The 20378-nt window shown below is 44.7% G+C and overlaps 2 protein-coding genes across 5 annotated transcripts; both read right to left on the bottom strand.

Annotated features, from left to right (window-relative positions):
• Positions 1 to 11927: 11927 nt before the first annotated feature.
• Positions 11928 to 14876, bottom strand: LOC100282861 (L-allo-threonine aldolase). Of its 4 annotated transcripts, none has more exons than XM_035963057.1 (10): positions 14771 to 14876; positions 14006 to 14510; positions 13802 to 13913; positions 13599 to 13649; positions 13432 to 13503; positions 13199 to 13331; positions 12906 to 12964; positions 12715 to 12812; positions 12269 to 12335; positions 11928 to 12168 (listed from the first exon to the last, which is right to left on the bottom strand). In XM_035963057.1, exons 2-10 carry the CDS (start codon positions 14449 to 14451, stop codon positions 12073 to 12075), a joined length of 1134 nt encoding a protein of 377 aa, XP_035818950.1. In that variant the 5' UTR covers positions 14452 to 14510; positions 14771 to 14876; the 3' UTR covers positions 11928 to 12072. The 4 variants fall into 4 exon arrangements, with proteins under 4 accessions (XP_035818950.1, XP_008661961.1, XP_020400650.1 ...); XM_008663739.4 differs by having other exon boundaries at positions 14679 to 14782; NM_001155767.1 differs by lacking the exon at positions 14771 to 14876 and having other exon boundaries at positions 11949 to 12168; positions 12269 to 12329; positions 14006 to 14663.
• Positions 14877 to 17225: 2349 nt separating this feature from the next.
• Positions 17226 to 19899, bottom strand: LOC100383946 (uncharacterized). Its single transcript, NM_001176563.1, has 2 exons — positions 19396 to 19899; positions 17226 to 18108 (listed from the first exon to the last, which is right to left on the bottom strand). The coding sequence occupies exons 1-2, from the start codon at positions 19562 to 19564 to the stop codon at positions 17396 to 17398; spliced, it is 882 nt and encodes a 293-aa protein (NP_001170034.1). The 5' UTR covers positions 19565 to 19899; the 3' UTR covers positions 17226 to 17395.
• Positions 19900 to 20378: the final 479 nt, after the last annotated feature.

Here is a 20378-nt window from a genome sequence, read left to right as displayed (position 1 = left end):
GTAGCATATCTCCCTCTATATAAGTGCATCACTTGCAAATGGACTTGTGAGGTCTGGGGATCATGTGTACAACTTGAGCACCACAAATAAACAATAATGAATTTAAATGCATAAAGTAACATGATCAAAGGCATAGAACACATGTATGCTATAGATCAATCCAAGTTACGCGAATCTAAGACATTTAGCTCACTACGCAACCTACAAAACCTTTTCTCATCTAAAGGCTTGGTGAAGATATCGGCTAGCTAGTTCTCGATGTTAATATGGTACACCTCGATATCTCCCTTTTGCTGGTGGTCTCTCAGGAAGTGATGCCGGATGTCTATGTGCTTAGTGCGGCTGTGTTCAACAGGATTATCCGCCATGCAGATTGCACTCTCATTGTCACATAGGAGTGGGACTTTGCTCAGATTGTAGCCAAAGTCCCTAAGGGTTTGCCTCATCCAAAGTAGTTGCGCGCAACACTGTCCTGCGGCAACATACTTGGCCTCAGCGGTGGATAGGGCAACAGATGTTTGTTTCTTTAAACTCCAAGACACCAGGGACCTTCCTAGGAATTGGCACGTCCCTGATGTACTCTTCCTATCAATCTTGCATCCAGCATAATCGGAGTCAGAATATCCAATTAAGTCAAAGGTAGACCCCTTTGGATACCAGATCCCGAAGCAAGACGTAGCAACTAAATACCTAAGAATTTGCTTAACAGCCTCAAGGTGACATTCCTTGGGGTCGGATTGAAATCTAGCACACATGCATATACTAAACATAATGTCCGGTCTACTAGCACATAAATAAAGCAAGGAACCTATCATAGACCGGTATGCCTTTTGATCAACGGACTTACCTCCTTTGTTGAGATCGACATGCCCGTTGGTTTCCATCGGTGTCTTCGCAGGCTTGGTGTCCTTCATCACAAACCTTTTGAGAAGATCTTGAGTGTACTTCATTTTGGAGAGGAAGGTGCCGTCCTTGAGTTGCTTCACTTGGAACCCAAGAAAGTAGGTCAACTCGCCCATCATCGACATCTCAAACTTTTGAGTCATCACCCTGCTAAACTCTTCACAAGACTTTTGGTTAGTAAAACCAAATATTATGTCATCAACATAAATTTGGCACACAAAAAGATCACCATCACAAGTCTTAGTGAAAAGAGTGGGATCGGCTTTCCCAACCTTGAAAGCATTAGCAATTAGGAAATCTCTAAGGCATTCATACCATGCTCTTGGGGCTTGCATAAGTCCATAGAGCGCCTTAGAGAGCTTAAACTCATGGTTGGGGTACCTGTCATCCTCGAAGCCAGGGGGTTGTTCCACGTATACCTCCTCCTTGATTGGCCCGTTGAGGAAAGCGCTCTTCACATCCATTTGAAACAACCTGAAAGAGTGGTGAGCGACATAGGCTAATAATATTCGAATAGACTCTAGCCTAGCCATAGGAGCAAAAGTCTCCTCAAAATCCAAACTTGCAACTTGGGCATAACCTTTTGCCACAAGTCGAGCCTTGTTTCTTGTCACCACCCCGTGCTTGTCTTGCTTGTTGCAGAACACCCACTTGGTTCTCACAACATTTTGCTTGGGACGTGGCACCAGGCTCCAAACTTCATTCCTCTTGAAGTTGTTGAGCTCTTCCTGCATGGCCAACACCCAGTCCGAATCCTGCAAGGCCTCTTCTACCCTGAAAGGCTCAATAGAAGAGACAAACGAGTAATGCTCACAAAAATTAGCTAAACGTGAGCGAGTTGTTACTCCCTTGCTTATGTCACCCAGAATCTGATCGACGGGGTGATTTCTTTGGATTGTCGCTCGGACTTGAGTTGGAGGGGCCAGTGATGCTTCTTCCTCCATAACTTGTTCTTCTTGTGCTCCCCATTGACCACGCGCTTCTTCTTGGGGAACCTGTCCATCATCTTGAGTTGGGGGATGCACTATTGTTGAGGAAGAAGGCTGATCTTGCTCTTGTTGTTCCTGTGGTCGCACATCTCCAATCGCCATCGTGCGCATTGCGGCCGTTGGAACATCATCTTCATCTATGTCATCAAGATCAACTTGCTCTCTTGGAGAGCCATTAGTCTCATCAAATACAACGTCGCTAGAGACTTCAACCAAACCCGATGATTTGTTAAAGACTATACGCCTTTGTATTTGAGTCATACCCTAGTAAAAACCCTTCTACTGCTTTGGGAACAAATTTAGAATGTCTACCTTTCTTCACCAAAATGTAGCATTTGCTCCCAAATACACGAAAGTAAGAGACATTGGGTTTGTTATCGGTAAGAAGTTCGTAGGAGGTCTTCTTGAGGAGGCGATGCAGATATAGCTGGTTTATGGCGTGGCAGGCTGTGTTCACAGCTTCCGACCAAAACCGCTCGGGTGTCTTGAACTCTCCAAGCATCATCCTTGCCATGTCGATAAGCATCCTGTTCTTCCTCTCTACCACACCATTTTGCTGTGATGTGTAGGGAGCGGAGAACTTGTGCTTGGCGCCTTCTTCCTCAAGGTACTACTCCACTTGCAGATTCTTGAACTCGGACCCGTTGTCGCTTCTTATCTTTTTCACCTTGAGCTCAAATTCGTTTTGAGCCCGCCTTAGAAAGTGCTTGAGGGTCCCTTGGGTTTCTGATTTATCTTCCCCCGATGCTAAGGTAGGCAACAGGTCCGAAGAGGTCCATATGTAGTAGCTCCAGAGGTCTTGATGTTGTCATCACATTCTTGTTGTGATGAGTGCTCCCCACTTGTTTTCCTGCTTGACAAGCTGCACAAGGTCTATCTTTCTCGAAACAAACATTTGTTAGTCCTAACACATGTTCTCCCTTTAGAAGTTTATGAAGGTTCTTCATCCCAACATGTGCTAGACGGCGATGCCACAGCCAGCCCATACTAGTCTTAGCTATTAAGCATGCATCTAGATCAGCCTCCTCTTTCGAAAAATCAACTATGTAGAGTTTGCCGTCTAATACACCCTTAAATGCTAATGAACCATCACTCCTTCTAAAGACAGAAACATCAACATTTGTTTATATGTCCAGCTTCATTGGTTTATTTGAGTGGGTTGTCATGACATTTGGTCTGAAAAATGCCGGTGCTACTTATCAGAGGGCTATGAATTTGATCTTTCACGAGCTATTGGGAAACACTATGGAAGTCTACATTGATGATATTGTAGTAAAATCGGCTGAGTTTAGTTCCCACTTAGCTGATTTGCGCAAAGCCTTTGATAAGATGTGTCGGTATGGTTTGAAAATGAACCCACATAAATGTGCTTTTGGAGTGTCGGCTGGTAAGTTTTTAGGATTTATCATCTATGAACATGGTATAGAGATAGACCCTGACCGAATCAAGTCTATTCGGAATGTGGGACCACCGACCTGTAAGGTCGAAGTGTAGAAGTTTCTCGGTAAGGTAAATTATTTACGAAGGTTTATTTCTAACCTAGCTGGGAAGATTGATGCTTTCACCCCTATCCTTCGGCTTAAGAATGATACCGAATTCACTTGGGGGCAGAACAACAGTAAGCATTTGATCTCATCAGAAAATACATGTCTTCGGCTCCCGTATTAAAAGCACCACAAGTAGGAGTACCGTTTCGATTATACATTGCAGCTGAAGATAAGGTTATTAGGGCTGTTCTGACACAAGAGACTGGAGGAAAGGAGCATGTGGTGACATATTTAAGTTGGAAGTTGGTGGATGCTGAAACGAGGTACACTTTTATTGAGAAGTTATGCTTATGCTTGTTTTATGCATGCACCAAGTGTAGATGTTATTTACTGTCTAGTTATTGCACTGTTTCTGATCAAGCCGATGTAATCAAATACATGTTACATAACCCAATTATGAGTGGTAGAATTGGTAAGTGGGCTCATGCACTCATAGAATATGACTTGGCCTATGAACCATTAAAATCTATGAAAGGCCAGGTCGTAGCAGATTTTATTGTAGAACATCGGATTGATGATACTCATAAATTAGATATATCATACCTCACTATTACTCCTTGGATTTTATATTTTGATGGATCGGTTTGCAATGAAGGACAAGGAATTGGCATCATGCTTGTTTCACCAAGTAATGTCTCTTTCGACTTCTCTAGCCGATTGAAAACTTATTGCACTAACAATCAAGCTGAATATGAGGCCCTTTTGTTCGGCTTGGAAATTTTAAATTGTATGGGAGTAAAACATGTAAAAGCATTTGGTGATTCTCAGCTAGTTGTCCAATAGGTATTAGAAGAATATCAATGTTTTGATGGTACTTTAAATAGTTACCTTGAAAAGTGTTGGGACATAATTCATTCTTTTGACGAATTCAGTATTCGGCACATCTCTAGAGTTGAGAATCACAGGGCTAACAATTTGGCACAAGATGCATCGGGTTATCGGATAAGGTGAGGGAGATTTCACAACACTAAGAATCTGATAACCTGTGCAGGGCCAATCCACCAGGTCGCAGACCGTCCGAGTGAAAACTCTGAACTGTCCGGGGTTGCTAGTAAAGTTCTCCTAATTGATTCAGTTGATAATGAAGCCGATGCAAGTGATTGGAGGACACCCATAATTAATTATTTATGGAAACCCAGTGTTAGGACGGATAAGAACATTCGGCGTACATCTTTCAAGTATGTTTTAATGAGTGATGAACTCTACCGCCGAACAGTCAACGACGTCCTGCTTAAATGCTTGGGCCCAAATGATGCTATATTAGCCATGGCCAAAGTACATGAAGGGATTTGTGGTACCCATCAATCGGCTCTAAAGATGAAGTGGTTATTGTGAAGGTGTGACTTCTATTGGCCTAACATGATAGCTGATTGTTTCAAGTACTACAAAGGATACCAAGTATGTCAAAAATTTGGCGACTTACAGTTGGTCCCCGCAGCCAAATTACACCCTATCATCAAGCCTTAGCCTTTTAGAGGATGAGGATTGGACTTTATAGGAGAAATTCATCATTCATCATCAAAGGGGCATCGGTTCGTGTTAGTTGCCACTGACTACTTTACCAAATGGACTGAAGTCGTTGCTCTAAAAAACATGACACACAAGGATGTAATTGAGTTCATAACTGAACATATTGTTCATAGATTCGGCATTTCCCAGACCTTGACTACAGATCAAGGGACTTCTTTTATGTCAAAGGAGGTACGCGACTTTGCTAAATTATATAGAATTAAGTTGCTCAATTCATCTCCATATTATGCTCAGGCCAATGGACAGGCTGAGTCTAGTAATAGGACATTGATTAACTTGATAAAAAAGAAGATATCTGGTAATCCTAAGCATTAGCATAAGATTTTGTCTGAAGCTTTATGGACTCACAGAATATCTAAACACAGTGCTACTAAAGTATCTCCTTTTGAACTTGTCTATGGGCAGGAAGCAGTGTTGCCTGTGGAAATAAGTTTAAATGCTGTCAGGTTCGCCAGACAAAATGATCTAACCGTTATGGATTATTATAATTCAATGATGGATAATATTGATGAGGTGACCGACAAAAGGGTGATAGCTTTGGGAGCAATAGAAAAGGACAAGATCATGGTAGCTAGGGCCTACAACAAGAAGGTCAAAGCAAAGTCATTTCAAGTAGGGGACCTGGTGTGGAAGACCATTATGCCTCTAAGGAACAAAGACCGAAAGTTTGGGAAATGGTCGTCAAGCTGGGAGGGTCCATATAAAGTAAAACATGTGATGTCTGGTAACGCCTATTTATTGCAAACATTACAAGACAAAGATTTACCCAAAGCCTTGAATGGGCGTTTGCTCAAGCAGTACCATCCTAGTATATGGCAAGATGCTTAATAGAACCGATGTAATCGCATCGATTTAGTTGCTTTTGGTTTGCTCAGCTCCACCAAAAGGCAGAGGGCATATGTTGGGAACCAAAAAGAGGGCGGACGGTCCGGCCCTGGGGCTGGACGGTCCGCGCGCGCAGAACAGATTAGGGTTCCGAGTTTCTTGCTGTGTTTGTTAGCTAGATTCTCGTAATTAGCTTGGGGAGTTTGTTTGTAACGGGTCCAGCCCCCCTCCTCTATAAATATAGAGGAATACGTCCGATTTGTAATCATCAATCGAATCAATAATACTTTTATCTCGCTTTTATTTTCTGTACAATTAGGAGTAGTTCTAGTTTAGCCTCTCAATCCCCAAATTCTCCGCTTCTCTTCGACTCTACGTCGATTAGAGGAGTCCAGGTCGGTCTACCCGAGCGTAGACATCACCTAGGATCTCTTCTCCCCGACGGGGTCCCTCGCGGGAGCGAGATCCAGGTGCCGCCGGTGACCTTCGCCGCCCCCTGCGCACGCGCGGACCGTCCGACCCTAGGGCGCGAACCGTTCGGCTGTCAGGCAGGGAACCATAGCCCCTGCGCCAGATCACGGACCGTCCGCGCCTGACTAGAGAGCACCGCCGCCGGTTCTTGTTGAGCGATTGGCGCCCGAAAAAGGTGCCAACAACTGTAATGAAGTCGCTCCATTCTAGTTGACTCTCTAATAAAATAAAACGCATAATTAGCCACACAATGTTTAATGTCATTCCAAATAAAACGCATAACTAGCCACACAATGTTTAATGTCATTCGGAGAAAAGAAGACATTGGACGGATATCTTGTAAATCCAGCACTATTCTACGGGTAGCCTCAGCGTCATATTTTCACCATTTGCAATGAAATGTTGGATTAATGTGGGCTTGGCCCAAATTAATATTCAATAATAGTCAATGCTAATGGCCCACTTTAATACTATGGTGTACTAATTATTTAGTACCATATTAGAAGTTCAAAGGACAAATCAATCAACTTAAATAGGTGGATCATTGGTGCATCTATTGAGAAGTTGAGAAAAGGATGAAGGACTGCCACACGCGCGCGCGCGCGCCGCCGCCGCTGCCGCCGGGCCGTGGCTCGTGGCTCGTGGCTCGTGGTAGATCGGACCTTGGTCCGAATATTCCTTTCAAACGGTTGCGCATTTTGCCTGGAGCGATGACCGTCATGATAACCGTCTGTTTCCTGTCTTATGGCTAGTAACGGACGTCAGTTACTGTCGTCAGTTTCCAGTTCTAATGCGCGACCGTTTCTGTCCGTTGTTCTTCTCCCTCCTTCTGACCGCCTATAAGAATGGAGAGGGAGGGCTCTTCCAGTTACGCGAATTATCTCACACGAATTGCAAACAACACATTCCCGTCCCATCTTCTGCGAGCACAGAGAGAGTGGGAGAGCAGGCCTCCGAAATCACCGACCGCAGAGATACACTTGCACGGGTGTGCGGGCGATCAGATTTTTGGGGAGCGTCTTCGCGACTGCTCGCGTGATCTGTTTGTCCAGCTGCTTCGTTCACAGCTTGCTGTTCGTCGCCTTCCCGAGTTGACGCGTGCTGCTGTTCTTCTTCCCGGCGACCGTTCGAGGGACTGCACAGCGTACATCTTCCTGCACCGACTTCGTACGGCTACATCGAACAAACACACGAGATGTCTCGTGTGAATGGAGCCACTGATGCCTTGAGCATCGGTCCCTCCGCTGGGTACAATCTGTTCTTCGTATTTGTGCATGTTTCATTGCTGTTTACTACTTATGCGAGTAGTTATACACACATGCACATACATGTCATCACATATATCGCACTGTTTTTCTGGATTAAATTAAAACTAAAAATGCCTAACTTTCTAACAATCCAAAAATCTGATATTAGGCATTTTTCTGTTAGTGGTTTTGCTGCTGCGTTAAAACCAAGTGAACCTTTTGATGGGACGTTTTACAAGAGATGGCGTAGTAAGATGATACTGTGGTTGACCGCAATGAACTGCTATCACGCCGCACAGGGGAAACCCGAACAGTTCACTCCTGAAGAGGAGAGAATGTTCGACGTTGCCGATAACCTGTTTTGAGGCGCCGTGATTGGCGCTCTTGCCAACAAGTATGTTGATTCTTATCTAACGTGCACATCTGCAAAAGAGTTATGGGATGCATTAGATGAGAAGTTTGGTGTTTCTGATGCTGGTAGCGAGCTGTACATCATGGAGCAGCTATTTGACTATAAGATGGTGGAAAACCGTCTTGTAGTTGAACAGGCTCATGAAATACAGGCACTGGCTAAAGAACTCGAACAATTCCCATGTGTCTTGCCTGACAAGTTCGTGGCTGGCGGTATTATCGCTAAACTGCCACCTTCTTGGACGGACTTTGCTACCACTCTAAAACATAAGAGACAAGAGTTGAGCGTGGCTGAGCTTATTGGTTCTCTTGATGTTGAGGAGAGGGCGAGAGCAAAAGAAACTCGTGGAAAAGGAGTTGAGACTTCTAGTGCCAATATGGTACAAAAGAAGAACTCCAATGCATCACATAATAATAAAAAGAAGAACAAGCAACAGAATGCCACGAAGCCCAAGCAGACAGCCTCGTTCAAAAAGAAGAACAAAGGAGCTGGTTGCTTTGTTTGCGGGAGTACTGATCATTGGGCAAGCGCTTGTCCAGACCGCAAATTTAAGCAAGAGAAAAAACCAGCTCAAGAGAAGAAAACAGTAAACATGGTTGTTAGCGAGACTGCAGAAGGAACATCGGGGTATGGTAATCTTTTACCTACTGTTCTTTCAATGTGTCAATCCCCTGAGTGGTGGGCTGATACCGGTGCTAATATTCATGTGTGCTGATATTTCTTTATTTTCTTCTTATCAGTGCAAAGGGACTGGAGCCTTGCTGATGGGGAACGGATCACATGCGCGTGTTCTTGGTGTTGGTACAGTCATTCTGAAGTTTACTTCGGGAAAGACGGTGCTATTGAAGAACGTGCAGCATGTCCCCTCCATCAAAAAGAATCTAGTTAGTGGCTCTCAATTGTGTCGAGATGGCTACAAAATTGTCTTTGAGTCTAATAAATGTATACTGTCTAAGTATGGAACGTTTGTTGGAAAAGGCTATGACAGCGGAGGCTTGTTCCGCTTATCTTTGCATGATGCGTGTAATAAGTCTGTGAACAATGTTGTTTCGAATGAGTCGTATATTTGGCATTCACGACTTTGTCATATCAATTTTGGTTGTGTCTCGCGGTTAGCAGATTTAAATTTAATCCCGAAATTTAATTTAGTCAAAGGTTCTAAGTGCCAGGTGTGCGTGCAATCTAAGCAACCTCGCAAGCCTCACAAGGCTACGGAGGCGAGGAATTTGGCACCACTAGACTTAATACATTCCGATTTATGTGAGATGAACGGAATATTGACTAAAGGAGGCAAGCGATATTTTATTACTTTTATCGATGACTCTACTAGATTTTGTTATGTGTATCTCTTAAAATCAAAAGATGAAGCTTTGCATTATTTTAAGACCTACAAAGCTGAAGTTGAAAATCAACTCGAGAGGAAAATTAAACGGTTAAGGTCTGATCGTGGTGGAGAATATTTTTCGGGTGATTTTTCTGATTTTTGTGTGGAACATGGTATTATTCATGAGAGGACACCGCCATACTCACCACAATCCAATGGGGTTGCTGAAAGAAAGAACCGTACTCTAACTGATTTGGTTAACGCCATGTTAGAGACTTCAGGGCTATCTAAGGAATGGTGGGGTGAGGCGATCTTGACGGCGTGTCATGTCCTGAATAAAGTTCCCACAAAGAACAAAGAAATCACACCATTCGAGGAATGGGAAAAGAAGAAATTAAATATCTCCTATTTGCGCACCTGGGGTTGTTTGGCTAAAGTGAATGTGCCAATTAACAAGAAGCGCAAATTAGGACCGAAAACTGTTGATTGTGTTTTCCTTGGGTATGCTTTCCACAGAATTGGATATAGGTTTTTAATTATAAACTCTGGAGTACCGGACATGTTGGTTGGTACAATTATGGAGTCCAGAGATGCTACGTTTTTTGAGGACGAATTTCCCATGAAAGCTACACATGATACGTCTAATGATGAACCAACGATACCCCATGAGCATTTTATTCCGGTAGAACACACTGAGGAATCCCATATACATAATCATGTGGAAAATGACAATGTATCAACTCGAAAGAGTAAGAGACCAAGGATTGCAAAGTCCTTTGGTGATGATTACATTGTATAATCATGTAGGTTGGTGTTTACACCTTAATATGTTCCAAGTGGCTTTGTGAAGCAAAGATGTTGTCCTACAGAACATCTTTAGAGGAACATACCTATATGGGTTAACTGCTAGTCACAGTTTATGAGATCTGGGTGGTTTCTAGATACCCATGAAAGGCTATGGAGTTTGACTTATATGCTCCAACCAGAGGGGATGCGTTCAGCAATCTAGTACTGGTAAAGAGTTTAGATGAAACTCATTCCACGCAAAACTGCCAATTCAAGGCCTAGTCCATTGTGCAGTTGTGGTCAAGTGTAGTCTAAGTTCTAGGTGGATGTTCAACTTAACAGTCTCCATCGAAACACCAGTATATCAAACGTTTGAGATGATGAGAGCTGTTTTGTGTGACTTAGCATTTGGTGGGGATTGTTGGATTAATGTGGGCTTGGCCCAAATTAATATTCAATAATAGTCAATGCTAATGGCCCACTTTAATGCTATGGTGTACTAATTATTTAGTACCATATTGGAAGTTCAAAGGACAAATCAATCAACTTAAATAGATGGACCATTGGTGCATCTATTGAGAAGTTGAGAAAAGGATGAAGGACTGCCACACGCGCGCGCGCGCCGCCGCCGCCGCCGCCGGGCCGTGGCTCGTGGCTCGTGGCTCATGGTAGATCGGACCTTGGTCCGAATATTCCTTTCAAACGGTTGCGCATTTTGCCTGGAGCGATGACCGTCATGATAACCGTCTGTTTCCTGTCTTATGGCTAGTAACGGACGTCAGTTACTGTCGTCAGTTTCCAGTTCTAATGCGCGACCGTTTCTGTCCGTTGTTCTTCTCCCTCCTTCTGACCGCCTATAAGAATGGAGAGGGAGGGCTCTTCCAGTTACGCGAATTATCTCACACGAATTGCAAACAACACATTCCCGTCCCATCTTCTGCGAGCACAGAGAGAGTGGGAGAGCAGGCCTCCGAAATCACCGACCGCAGAGATACACTTGCACGGGTGTGTGGGCGATTAGATTTTTGGGGAGCGTCTTCGCGACTGCTCGCGTGATCTGTTTGTCCAGCTGCTTCGTTCACAGCTTGCTGTTCGTCGCCTTCCCGAGTTGACGCGTGCTGCTGTTCTTCTTCCCGGCGACCGTTCGAGGGACTGCACAGCGTACATCTTCCTGCACCGACTTCGTACGGCTACATCGAACAAACACACGAGATGTCTCGTGTGAATGGAGCCACTGATGCCTTGAGCATCGGTCCCTCCGCTGGGTACAATCTGTTCTTCGTATTTGTGCATGTTTCATTGCTGTTTACTACTTATGCGAGTAGTTATACACACATGCACATACATGTCATCACATATATCGCACTGTTTTTCTGGATTAAATTAAAACTAAAAATACCTAACTTTCTAACATGAAATGCTTGGGTTTTACCTTTACTTTTTATTTCTTCCCCCTCTGCATACTATAGGCTTTGTTTCAAATCTTCTCCTTTTGTTGTGGTATTTACCTTTTAATTTTATGGAGAGGCCTATTCATTTTCATTTCACCACGTCCGTCTCACCCGGAAGTGAAAAAGAACCAGGCAATTCTGCGCAGATAGACGTGTTTGTTTTAACTTTTTTCATTTTCTAGCCACCAAAAGCTGTTGCGGACTGCCAAACACTCAGCTTTTCGGCTAGCTTCTATAAGAACCGATTTGGTAATATATCTAAAATTGACATAAACACATAATCAGCCGAGTCTTTGAAATAGTAGAAATCCATTTATTTCTAGATCCTGAACCTTATGAACACCTTCATCTTCCTCCACTCGTAATCCCCATGATACTAGATTCTCTCTATAGCAGGATTTTTTGCACAACCAGATTCTCAGAAAAACCGGTCAGAGAAAAGTTAAACCAAACAGGCCAAAGCACAGGAACGAACACATCCAATAAACAAGTGAGAAGCAACAGTTATTCAGCAAAGGTTTGGTGCGGCTACAATATTTCGAGCTGATTACAGATAAGACCACACCGAGCTTATGCATCAGGGTGCCCTATTGCCCGTACGAGTTCTTGGTAGTGCCCATCAGTAGCTGTTCAGCCAAATGCTCGAGTTCAGTACTGCCCATTAGTAGCTGTTCAGCAGCTTTCTGAAAACATAAGATCATATTAGTGACATTCACACCGGCACACACGAACCTGAACAGTAATAGTGAAAAGTAGAAACAGCGTGAGTTTTTGTATATCTACCTTAAAACACGTCAGTGCATATTGAACATCATCATCTGAAATTTGGTAATGAAGGACAAGCCTGACACTACATAAATAAAAGGAGGTCATATGAATAGTTGGAATTGATGTGTAGTTCCTCCGTTTTTTTTTATTTGTTGTATTTTAGTTCAAAAATGAACTAGCCGGTGACAAATATTCGAGAATGAATGTAGTATAATGGTATTGTCTGGATTTCAAAAAACTGCTGATATTGTTAGTTTTGGTAGTGTCAGTGAAGTTAGTAAAACGATAGCACAAACATGGATATTGGAAATGCTAAATCATATTTCAAAAAATAATGTACATGCTAAATCCTAAACTACTGAGTGGAACTTCACCTTTTTTGACATGCTAAATGTTATTAGAAAAATACTTGACGTGCTAAATCTTTTTTTAAAAGGTGCTGAACAGCAATGGAACTTCACCTTTTTGGACTCCTTGGACTTGCGAGCACATTGTGCGTTCCCAGAACCTGGCACAGCTTGTTAGATGATATGCGTGAATCCACGATGTCCAAGAATACCTTACAAAGCATAGTATATGTAATATGTTACAAATGTGATGTTTACAGTTACATATATTGTGGTTAATGAGAAATATAATATCAGAGGCTGACCATATTGGTCTGGACTGATGCTGAATCCACTCTGAACTGTTCGATTTTATTCAGTCCGTCTAGGCAAACGAACAAGAGTGACAAGTTCAGAACTTCAAGCCAACGACGATTTGTTTTCTAGCAAATGCAATGGAACAGTGCAGTCTTTTTTTTCATGTTGTTTTAAGTAGGATAAAAGGTCGGGAAACAAATATTCTGGGGGAAATAAACTGTTTTTTATAAAAGGGAAAAATCAGGCCTTGAACAGGGTATAACCAATTCTGACCTAAGTTTTTTTAGAAGAAAAAATATACCTGCCAAAGCTTTAGCCTTTCTGTGGTCATCTGCAAGCTTTCCCACATTGTCACGAACGGCAACATGAGCAGCAGCACAGAGAACTCCAACCTGCCTCATTCCACCACCTAGGGTCTTCCGGAGAATTTTGGCCTGAAGGTATTGTTCATATTTCCATCATAACTTGCAATTCTTTTCTTTTTGCAAACAATACAACGCTGCAGTTTAGACTTAGGAACACAAATCAACAGACCTTGTCGATGAAGGCCTTCGAGCCAACAATAACTGATCCAACGGGGGCGCCTAAACCTTTAGAAATGCATACCTGAAGTTTAAGTTTTCAAAGAGGAATAGAAGCACCATGATACATGTATCTGTAGTCCATTCACATGTAAGCAGCGTAGCTGATTTGGAACGTACCGAAACTGAATCTGCAGCTCTCACAAGTCTGTCCACAGGAACTCCAAGTGCCTGGCACAACGAAAATAATGGATTACGATGCTTGGAAGCATGCGCAGATGTCTAGGAATTTCTAAGCGAAGAGGCAAAGTATATAGACATAAGATCTCAATCCTATATAAAATAGATATCTTAAGACCCAACAATGACACCGTACTACTGACCACAGAGGCGTTGAAAATGCGAGCTCCATCGATATGAAGCTTCAGGCCATGACTCTTGGCAATTTCGCCAACCTTTTCAGTGTATTCTGCGGATAAACACTTCCCTCCGGAACTGCAGAAGCAGTAAGCCAGTAACAAACACACGACGTAGGTAAAAAAAAACAATGTACTTTTCACCAGCAAGATCGGCATCAGAAAACTCACTTCCCATGTGTGTTCTCCAAGCAGATGAGCCTGGTGGTCGGGTAATACAGGCCACCGCCGGGAGGCCTGATTGCAGCGACGATGCTGTCGATGTCCATGGTGCCGTCGGAGTTGTTTCTGACGGTCTTAGGGTGCACGCCGCCGAGGGTGGAGATGCCGCCGTTCTCGTAGAGGTGGATGTGCGAGTCGTCGCCGAGGATGACCTCGCTGCCGCGGACGTCGCAGTGCGCGAGGACGGACACGAGGTTGCCCATGGTCCCCGACGGGACGAAGAGCGCGGCCTCCTTGCCCATGAGCGCCGCCATCTCCTCCTGGAAGCGGCGCGCGGTCGGGTCCGCGCCCCGGACGTCGTCGTCGACGTCGGCCGCGGCCATGGACGCGCGCATGGCCTCGGAAGGCTTGGTGACCGTGTCGGACCGCAGGTCCACCACCACCTTGGTCGCCATCCTTCCTGCTGCTGCTCTGCGGCCGCAACCCAACTGCAGCTAGCGCTGCACCGGCACCGCTGCAGCGACAGAGTATCAGGACGAAAACTGACCTGCTGAAACTGAAATGAACTGATGTGTGCGGGGTGTCACGTCCCACTCCCACAACAAACTTTGGTTTTGCCTTCGCTTTTCCATTTTTGAAGGAAAACTGACAGATGTTTCGCGCTGTTAGAAGGACCACAAACCATGCATATTCTCTGTATGGTATGATGATGACGACCACGATGATCAATGAGGACGATGATGCGGACTGCACTTGCTAGTTGCTACTACAGACCTGTTTCTTTAATTCGTCGCAATCGCAGCACACAGAAGTCTCGAGATCCAGACAAAGAGGACAACGTCACTGTACACTGTGCAGGGCTCCAGCGGTCCAGCCTCCAGGCACAAACAAAGAGGGGTCCAGCAGTCGGCACCAGACAGATGACTGACAAGCAAAGGGTTGTGACGGCATCGTTTCGTCGCCCTCCAAATGCATAATTTATTAGTAGTGAGGAAGAGGCCCACCGTACAAGTTCGGCCTACAAGCAAAGGGTTGTGACGGAAGCCGGTAGGCCAGGCAGCACATCCTATCTATTCCATCGGTTAGATCAACTTTCAGCCCACCAAAACCATTTTCAGCCCATACAGACATACAGCCCATCCAAATTGGTTACCGGCACTAGCGATGATGCACTGACAACTAGGGCAAAAAAAAAAAAAAACTCGAAACTCGCGAACCGGCTTAAGCTCGGGCGGCTCAGAGCGGCTTGTGAGCCCCGAATGAGTCGAGCTGAGCCTCGTTTTCGAGCTCGTTGGTCCACCGAGCCGAGCCAGCTCGCGAGTTGTGCCAAATTAATCAAACTATACAATAACAATGGATAATGGATAATTTCACTTATAATGTTGAATGATGATTATATTTTTTATATTTATATATTATTAAATTAATATATAATGCAATATTATTTATTAAGATCCAGCTCGCGAGTCGAGCCGGCTCGTGAGCCAACTCCGAGCCTCCTCTTTTAGCTCGTTAAGTGAACGAACTGAGCCAAGTTCGGTCTGTCAACGAGCCGCACTGAATCGAGTCGAATCGAGCTCGGCTCGGCTCGTTTCCAACCCTACTGGCAACGACTGCTGCATGCTCATGGTTGAGACATGCCATGATATTAAAGTATGATGAGTAAGTATTAAGAAGATGGTTGGTTATGATTGAATTTTATGGTTTTAGTGTGAGGGGGCGTTTGGATCCCTTCATTTTAGAGGAATTAAAATTCACTTAATAAAATAACTTATTTAGGGCCCCTTTGGTAGGGCTTATTTTTCAGCTTCGGCTCTGGCTCATGCAAAAGTTGTGCCAAACACCTCTTTTTCAAATGGCTTCACCAGTGAAGTGTTTTTCCAAAATGAACTAGAGGGCATGAGCCAAAAAAAGTGGCTCACCCGGCTTCAGCTCACGTCATTTTTGTACAATAGCCCTCCCACCAGTCCAAATTATTTTTTTTGGTCCTGCCCTCAATCCCTAGCCACGTACAGGAGAGATAAACTATACAAGAGTCTTTCTGAAAAACAACCTATAAGCCGTTTTGCCAAATGATTTTTCAGAATGGCTTTGGCTCATCTAAAGAAGTGGTTTCACCTCGTGAGCCAGAGCCAAAGCCGTTTTTGGAGAAGCCAGAGCCCTGCCAAAGGGGCCCTTAGTTTGGAATTTGACATTCCACCACTTTCCAAAGTTTAGATATAAGCTTATCTCAAATTCATGAGATGGAGGATGGAAAATGATTTTTATGCATTAGTAAAATTTGTTTCTACTCTGTAACTTACATGACACTCTTCGTCTCACTCCTCTATAGTAAAAATGTAGCACAAATATCTCTGTTATCTTGCTAATAATAGTATACAAATATATTTTGCATAAAACTAAATTAGCTTAATTGACATATGTCATAATTACTATTATTAAAATGGAATTCAATTCCAATGATCCAAACAGGGTGTGAGGGTAATGTTGTGCAATATGTTTCTTGCCTTATGGTGTGTAGGTATGAAGCTTATAAATGGTTCGATAGCAAAAATGAAGATTAAGCAGGGTTATCTGATGGACTATATAAGGTACCTAAAAGGGAGTAAATTATGAACTTTGAATGAAGATACCTAAAAGGGAGTAAATTATGTAACTTAAAACTCTAGTTCACCAACTAAAGGCTCTAATTCTTGTCTAGTCAAAACTAATACAATAAATAAACTATCCATGTGCAACTGTAATTTTAACTAAGTGTGTTGTTACACCGTAAATAGTTATACAATCTATGTTCCAATCCTAACGGTAGCCTAGTAAGCTAAAATAGGAAAACAAACATTTAACCTAGATAAGAAATAAATAACTCACAAAAGCTTAACTGAGATAGAGATGCAAACTCTGATCATAAATGACTCTGATATTGCTACAGAGGTACTGAGAACTGTTAAAGTTTTTCCTTCTCATATTAAGTTGATCTTGTACACGGAATATGTCCCCCTCATATGAAGATGGTAGTAGGGAGTTGGTGTGCCATACACATGCATGTCCTTGAATTGATTTATATTGATTTATTTACAAACATGGTATAGTAGGGGTGGAGAGATACATATATACAATTGCCGTGTCATGCGGTTGATCAAACCATCTACCTTGTGCAAATATATACATGTGTGCTCTAGCTACTAGCTTTTCTTTCCGCTGTTACTTCTTTGGATTTGAGAGGCCGGTGCACTCTAACAATTCCCAATAATAATCTAATCTCACACTATATACGTACCTACTGTACAACACTAGAGGGTGCTACTACTAATGGAATCAATTAATTCAATCACTTCCTTCACAAATGCACATTCCATATCGCATGACTGCACGCACGTACGTGTGCTTCCTGGTCCTGGATCAGCCCATCCACCCTTGTCGGAACCCGATGTTGGCCATGTCCTCGAAGCTGCTGTCGTAGAAGAAGCTGCACCCGTAGTCTCCTCCTTCTCCTCCCCTGGAGCCTAGGTCCATCACCGGCGGGGAGCTGGTCGCCTCCTGCGGCAACAAGTGACCGAAGACCGACGAGGTGTACTGCCACATCGCTCCGTTCGTCAGCAACGCGTCCAGGCCGCTACCGAGGTTCTCCTGCGGCGGCGCGAGTCCGACGGAAGAAGAGCCCGGCTGGTCTACCACGACGTACGCGTCCACCACGCAGGGCTGGTCCGGCGGCAGGACGACCCCCTGCGACTGCGATGCGCCGGCAAAGACCGGCGGCGAGGGGGAGACGCCGTTGTCTTGCTCGCTGCCGTCGACTTTCCGCTTCTGGAACACCCTGCACAGCACCCAGTCCTCCTTCGGTGGCGTCGTCGTCGTACGCGGCGAGTCGAGGCGGAACTCGTGCATGACCCAGCATGACTTGACGCCGCTGGGGGCACGGCCCTGGTAGAAGACGAGCGTCTTCCGCATGCCGACGACGACGGCGCGGGCGGCCGGGTCGCGCACCTCGCGGTCCTTGCCGGTGGCCTTCCAGTAGCCCGTCTTGGTGGCGCGGTTCGTGCGCGGCCCGGTCGCGTACTTGCGGTCCCTGAAGCTGAAGAAGTACCACTCGCTCGCCGTCAGCTTGGCCGCGTCTGATATCATATCGATCGAGACACCATATATACATATAATAAGTATATAGAGCAAATTTATTTGTTTAATTCAACGTGTTAATTAGGCAGATAAGTGATCGACGATCGGTCATTGAAACTTGGAAGGAACTGAAAGAGAGAATCATATCGCGTGAGTGTTACTCATGTGACGTACGTATAGCTATAGCTATAGCTAGAAAGTGGACCGGATATTATTGAAGCTAGGGCGCCATCAAAGATGGTGACGATCGAGAGTAATATAAGAGAGACGCTTGCGCTGGGGATCAATCAATTCATTCTTGAAAGAGATCACACCAGGTGCAGATGGAATATATATTGATGAAGGATCATTATTGCAGATGCATATGTAACATTAGTTTACAGCATCAACGTATATGTAACTAGCAGGTGGCTAGTCGTCCAATCAACATCGGGTTTGAAAGAAGGAAAACACGGCTCCACCATGCATCGAAAAACTATATGTATTTACTTGTTCGTCCTATATATACATAGTTGGTGTTATTTACTTTTTCTTCAAAAGAATCATGTATCATGCGCGCGATCTCTTATCATTATTGTTGGAGGTGAGTAAACCCTACACAATATAATTATAAAGAGCCGAGGAATACGTACACACCATTACTTTCTTCGTTACTGGAATTCGGCTCGTTGCCGAGTACCCCGACCTTTGTCGAGTGCACTCGACAAATGGACCCACTGGTGCTCCCTTTCCCGAATGCTACTCCAGCAGATACTCGGCAAAGAGGGAGCCTTTACCGAGGGCCGCTCGGAGCACTCGGCAAAGGGTCTAGTAAAGGGACCCACTGAAACCTTCTTTGTCGAGCGCTAGTCTAGCAGACATTCGACAAATGAGCCGTAAAGGTTACGTCACAATTACTTGGCGTCGTGACAGTGACTTTTATTTGTCGAGTACCAGGTATCACCCGCCAAAAATATTCAGCAAAAAGACCGTTACCGATGTATATTTCACCGAGACTTATTGTACTCATCAGCAAAAAGTTTGCCGAGTGTTTTCCAGGCTTTAACGAGTGTATGAAACACTCACCAAAACAGCTATATCCCTTGTTTCATTTAGATAATTGGATGCGTTCCACCCTGTGCGCCATGTGTAGGAGTACTAATGACTGACACGAGTAATAGTACAACGAATGAACGAACACCTCATCAGGAGGCATCCGTATGCGAGAGAGAGAGAGAGAGAGAGATATGAACAGCAGGAGAGTATGGCATCATGCATGGGACTGGGAGAGCTAGAGAAAGAGTCACCTGGAAGCTCCCATGGTTCCCGCGCGTGCAGGTCGACCTCCACCAGCGTCCCCTGCACGGAGCGCTCGTTGGCCACCTTCCTGTAGAGGTAATGGCATACCAGCTCCTCGTCGCTGGGATAGAACCTGAACCCCGGCGGCAATGTCGACTCAATCTCCCTCAGCCCCATCCCTCCGCCTGCCGCCGATGATTCCTGCTTGGTGTCTGCTGCGTGCGTTTGTCCGGGTGCGCGTGTCTAGCTAGCTAGCTACCTACCCCAAAACACGCGCTAGATGAACAAGCAGACTCAATCTAAACTAGCTAGACTAGACTCTAGTACTGCACTAGAGGAGACAAATATATAATTACACACTGAAACTATGCAATGAGCTACTCTGATGTATCTTGACTCTTGAGCGTGGCTGCGTCTCCGGCCGGATCCTTTTATAGGGAGGAAGCCAGGACGACGACGCGGGATCGCTAGCTGTGGCGTGCGCTGTGCCTGTGTCATGCCAGGCAATAAGCTCCGTCGCTATCCTCTAGCTATCTCCTGGGGCTGGGGTGCGCCTACAGGCTGAGGTGGAAGATTCCAATTCCCAACGCCACTGATCGACGGCGTGTTGCCATGCCTCATATATGCTTGCGGCACGAGAACTGCTCCGCCCGCGCGCTCCGGATCGGCCTGATCGCCTGACGAGGAGGCACTGTCTCGCCAGTTATCCATCCCCGCCGGGAAGTCATCATATGGAACCGATGGATATGGATAGCGAGAGGTTCGAGGCCAACGGCTCCGATGAATATACTCCGTCCTACGTGGAACGCGATCGATGATGATGAAACTGGCAAGCCTTTTTCCTCCTCGCTTCCCTTTTTAATCTTCTTTTCTATACGATGCGATGGCGTTTGTGAGTCAGTTTGCGGCTTTGCGCGTGATCCGCGGAGGAGATTAGTAACCCATGGGGAAAAAGAGAGAAAAGGAAGTGCTTCCTTTTATGGTGTGTTTG

The sequence above is a fragment of the Zea mays genome, chromosome 10, assembly GCF_902167145.1.
Source record: "Zea mays cultivar B73 chromosome 10, Zm-B73-REFERENCE-NAM-5.0, whole genome shotgun sequence".
Lineage (NCBI taxonomy): Eukaryota > Viridiplantae > Streptophyta > Magnoliopsida > Poales > Poaceae > Zea > Zea mays.
Note: the sequence above shows the minus strand (reverse complement) of the source record. Positions and strands in the feature narration are given on the sequence as shown.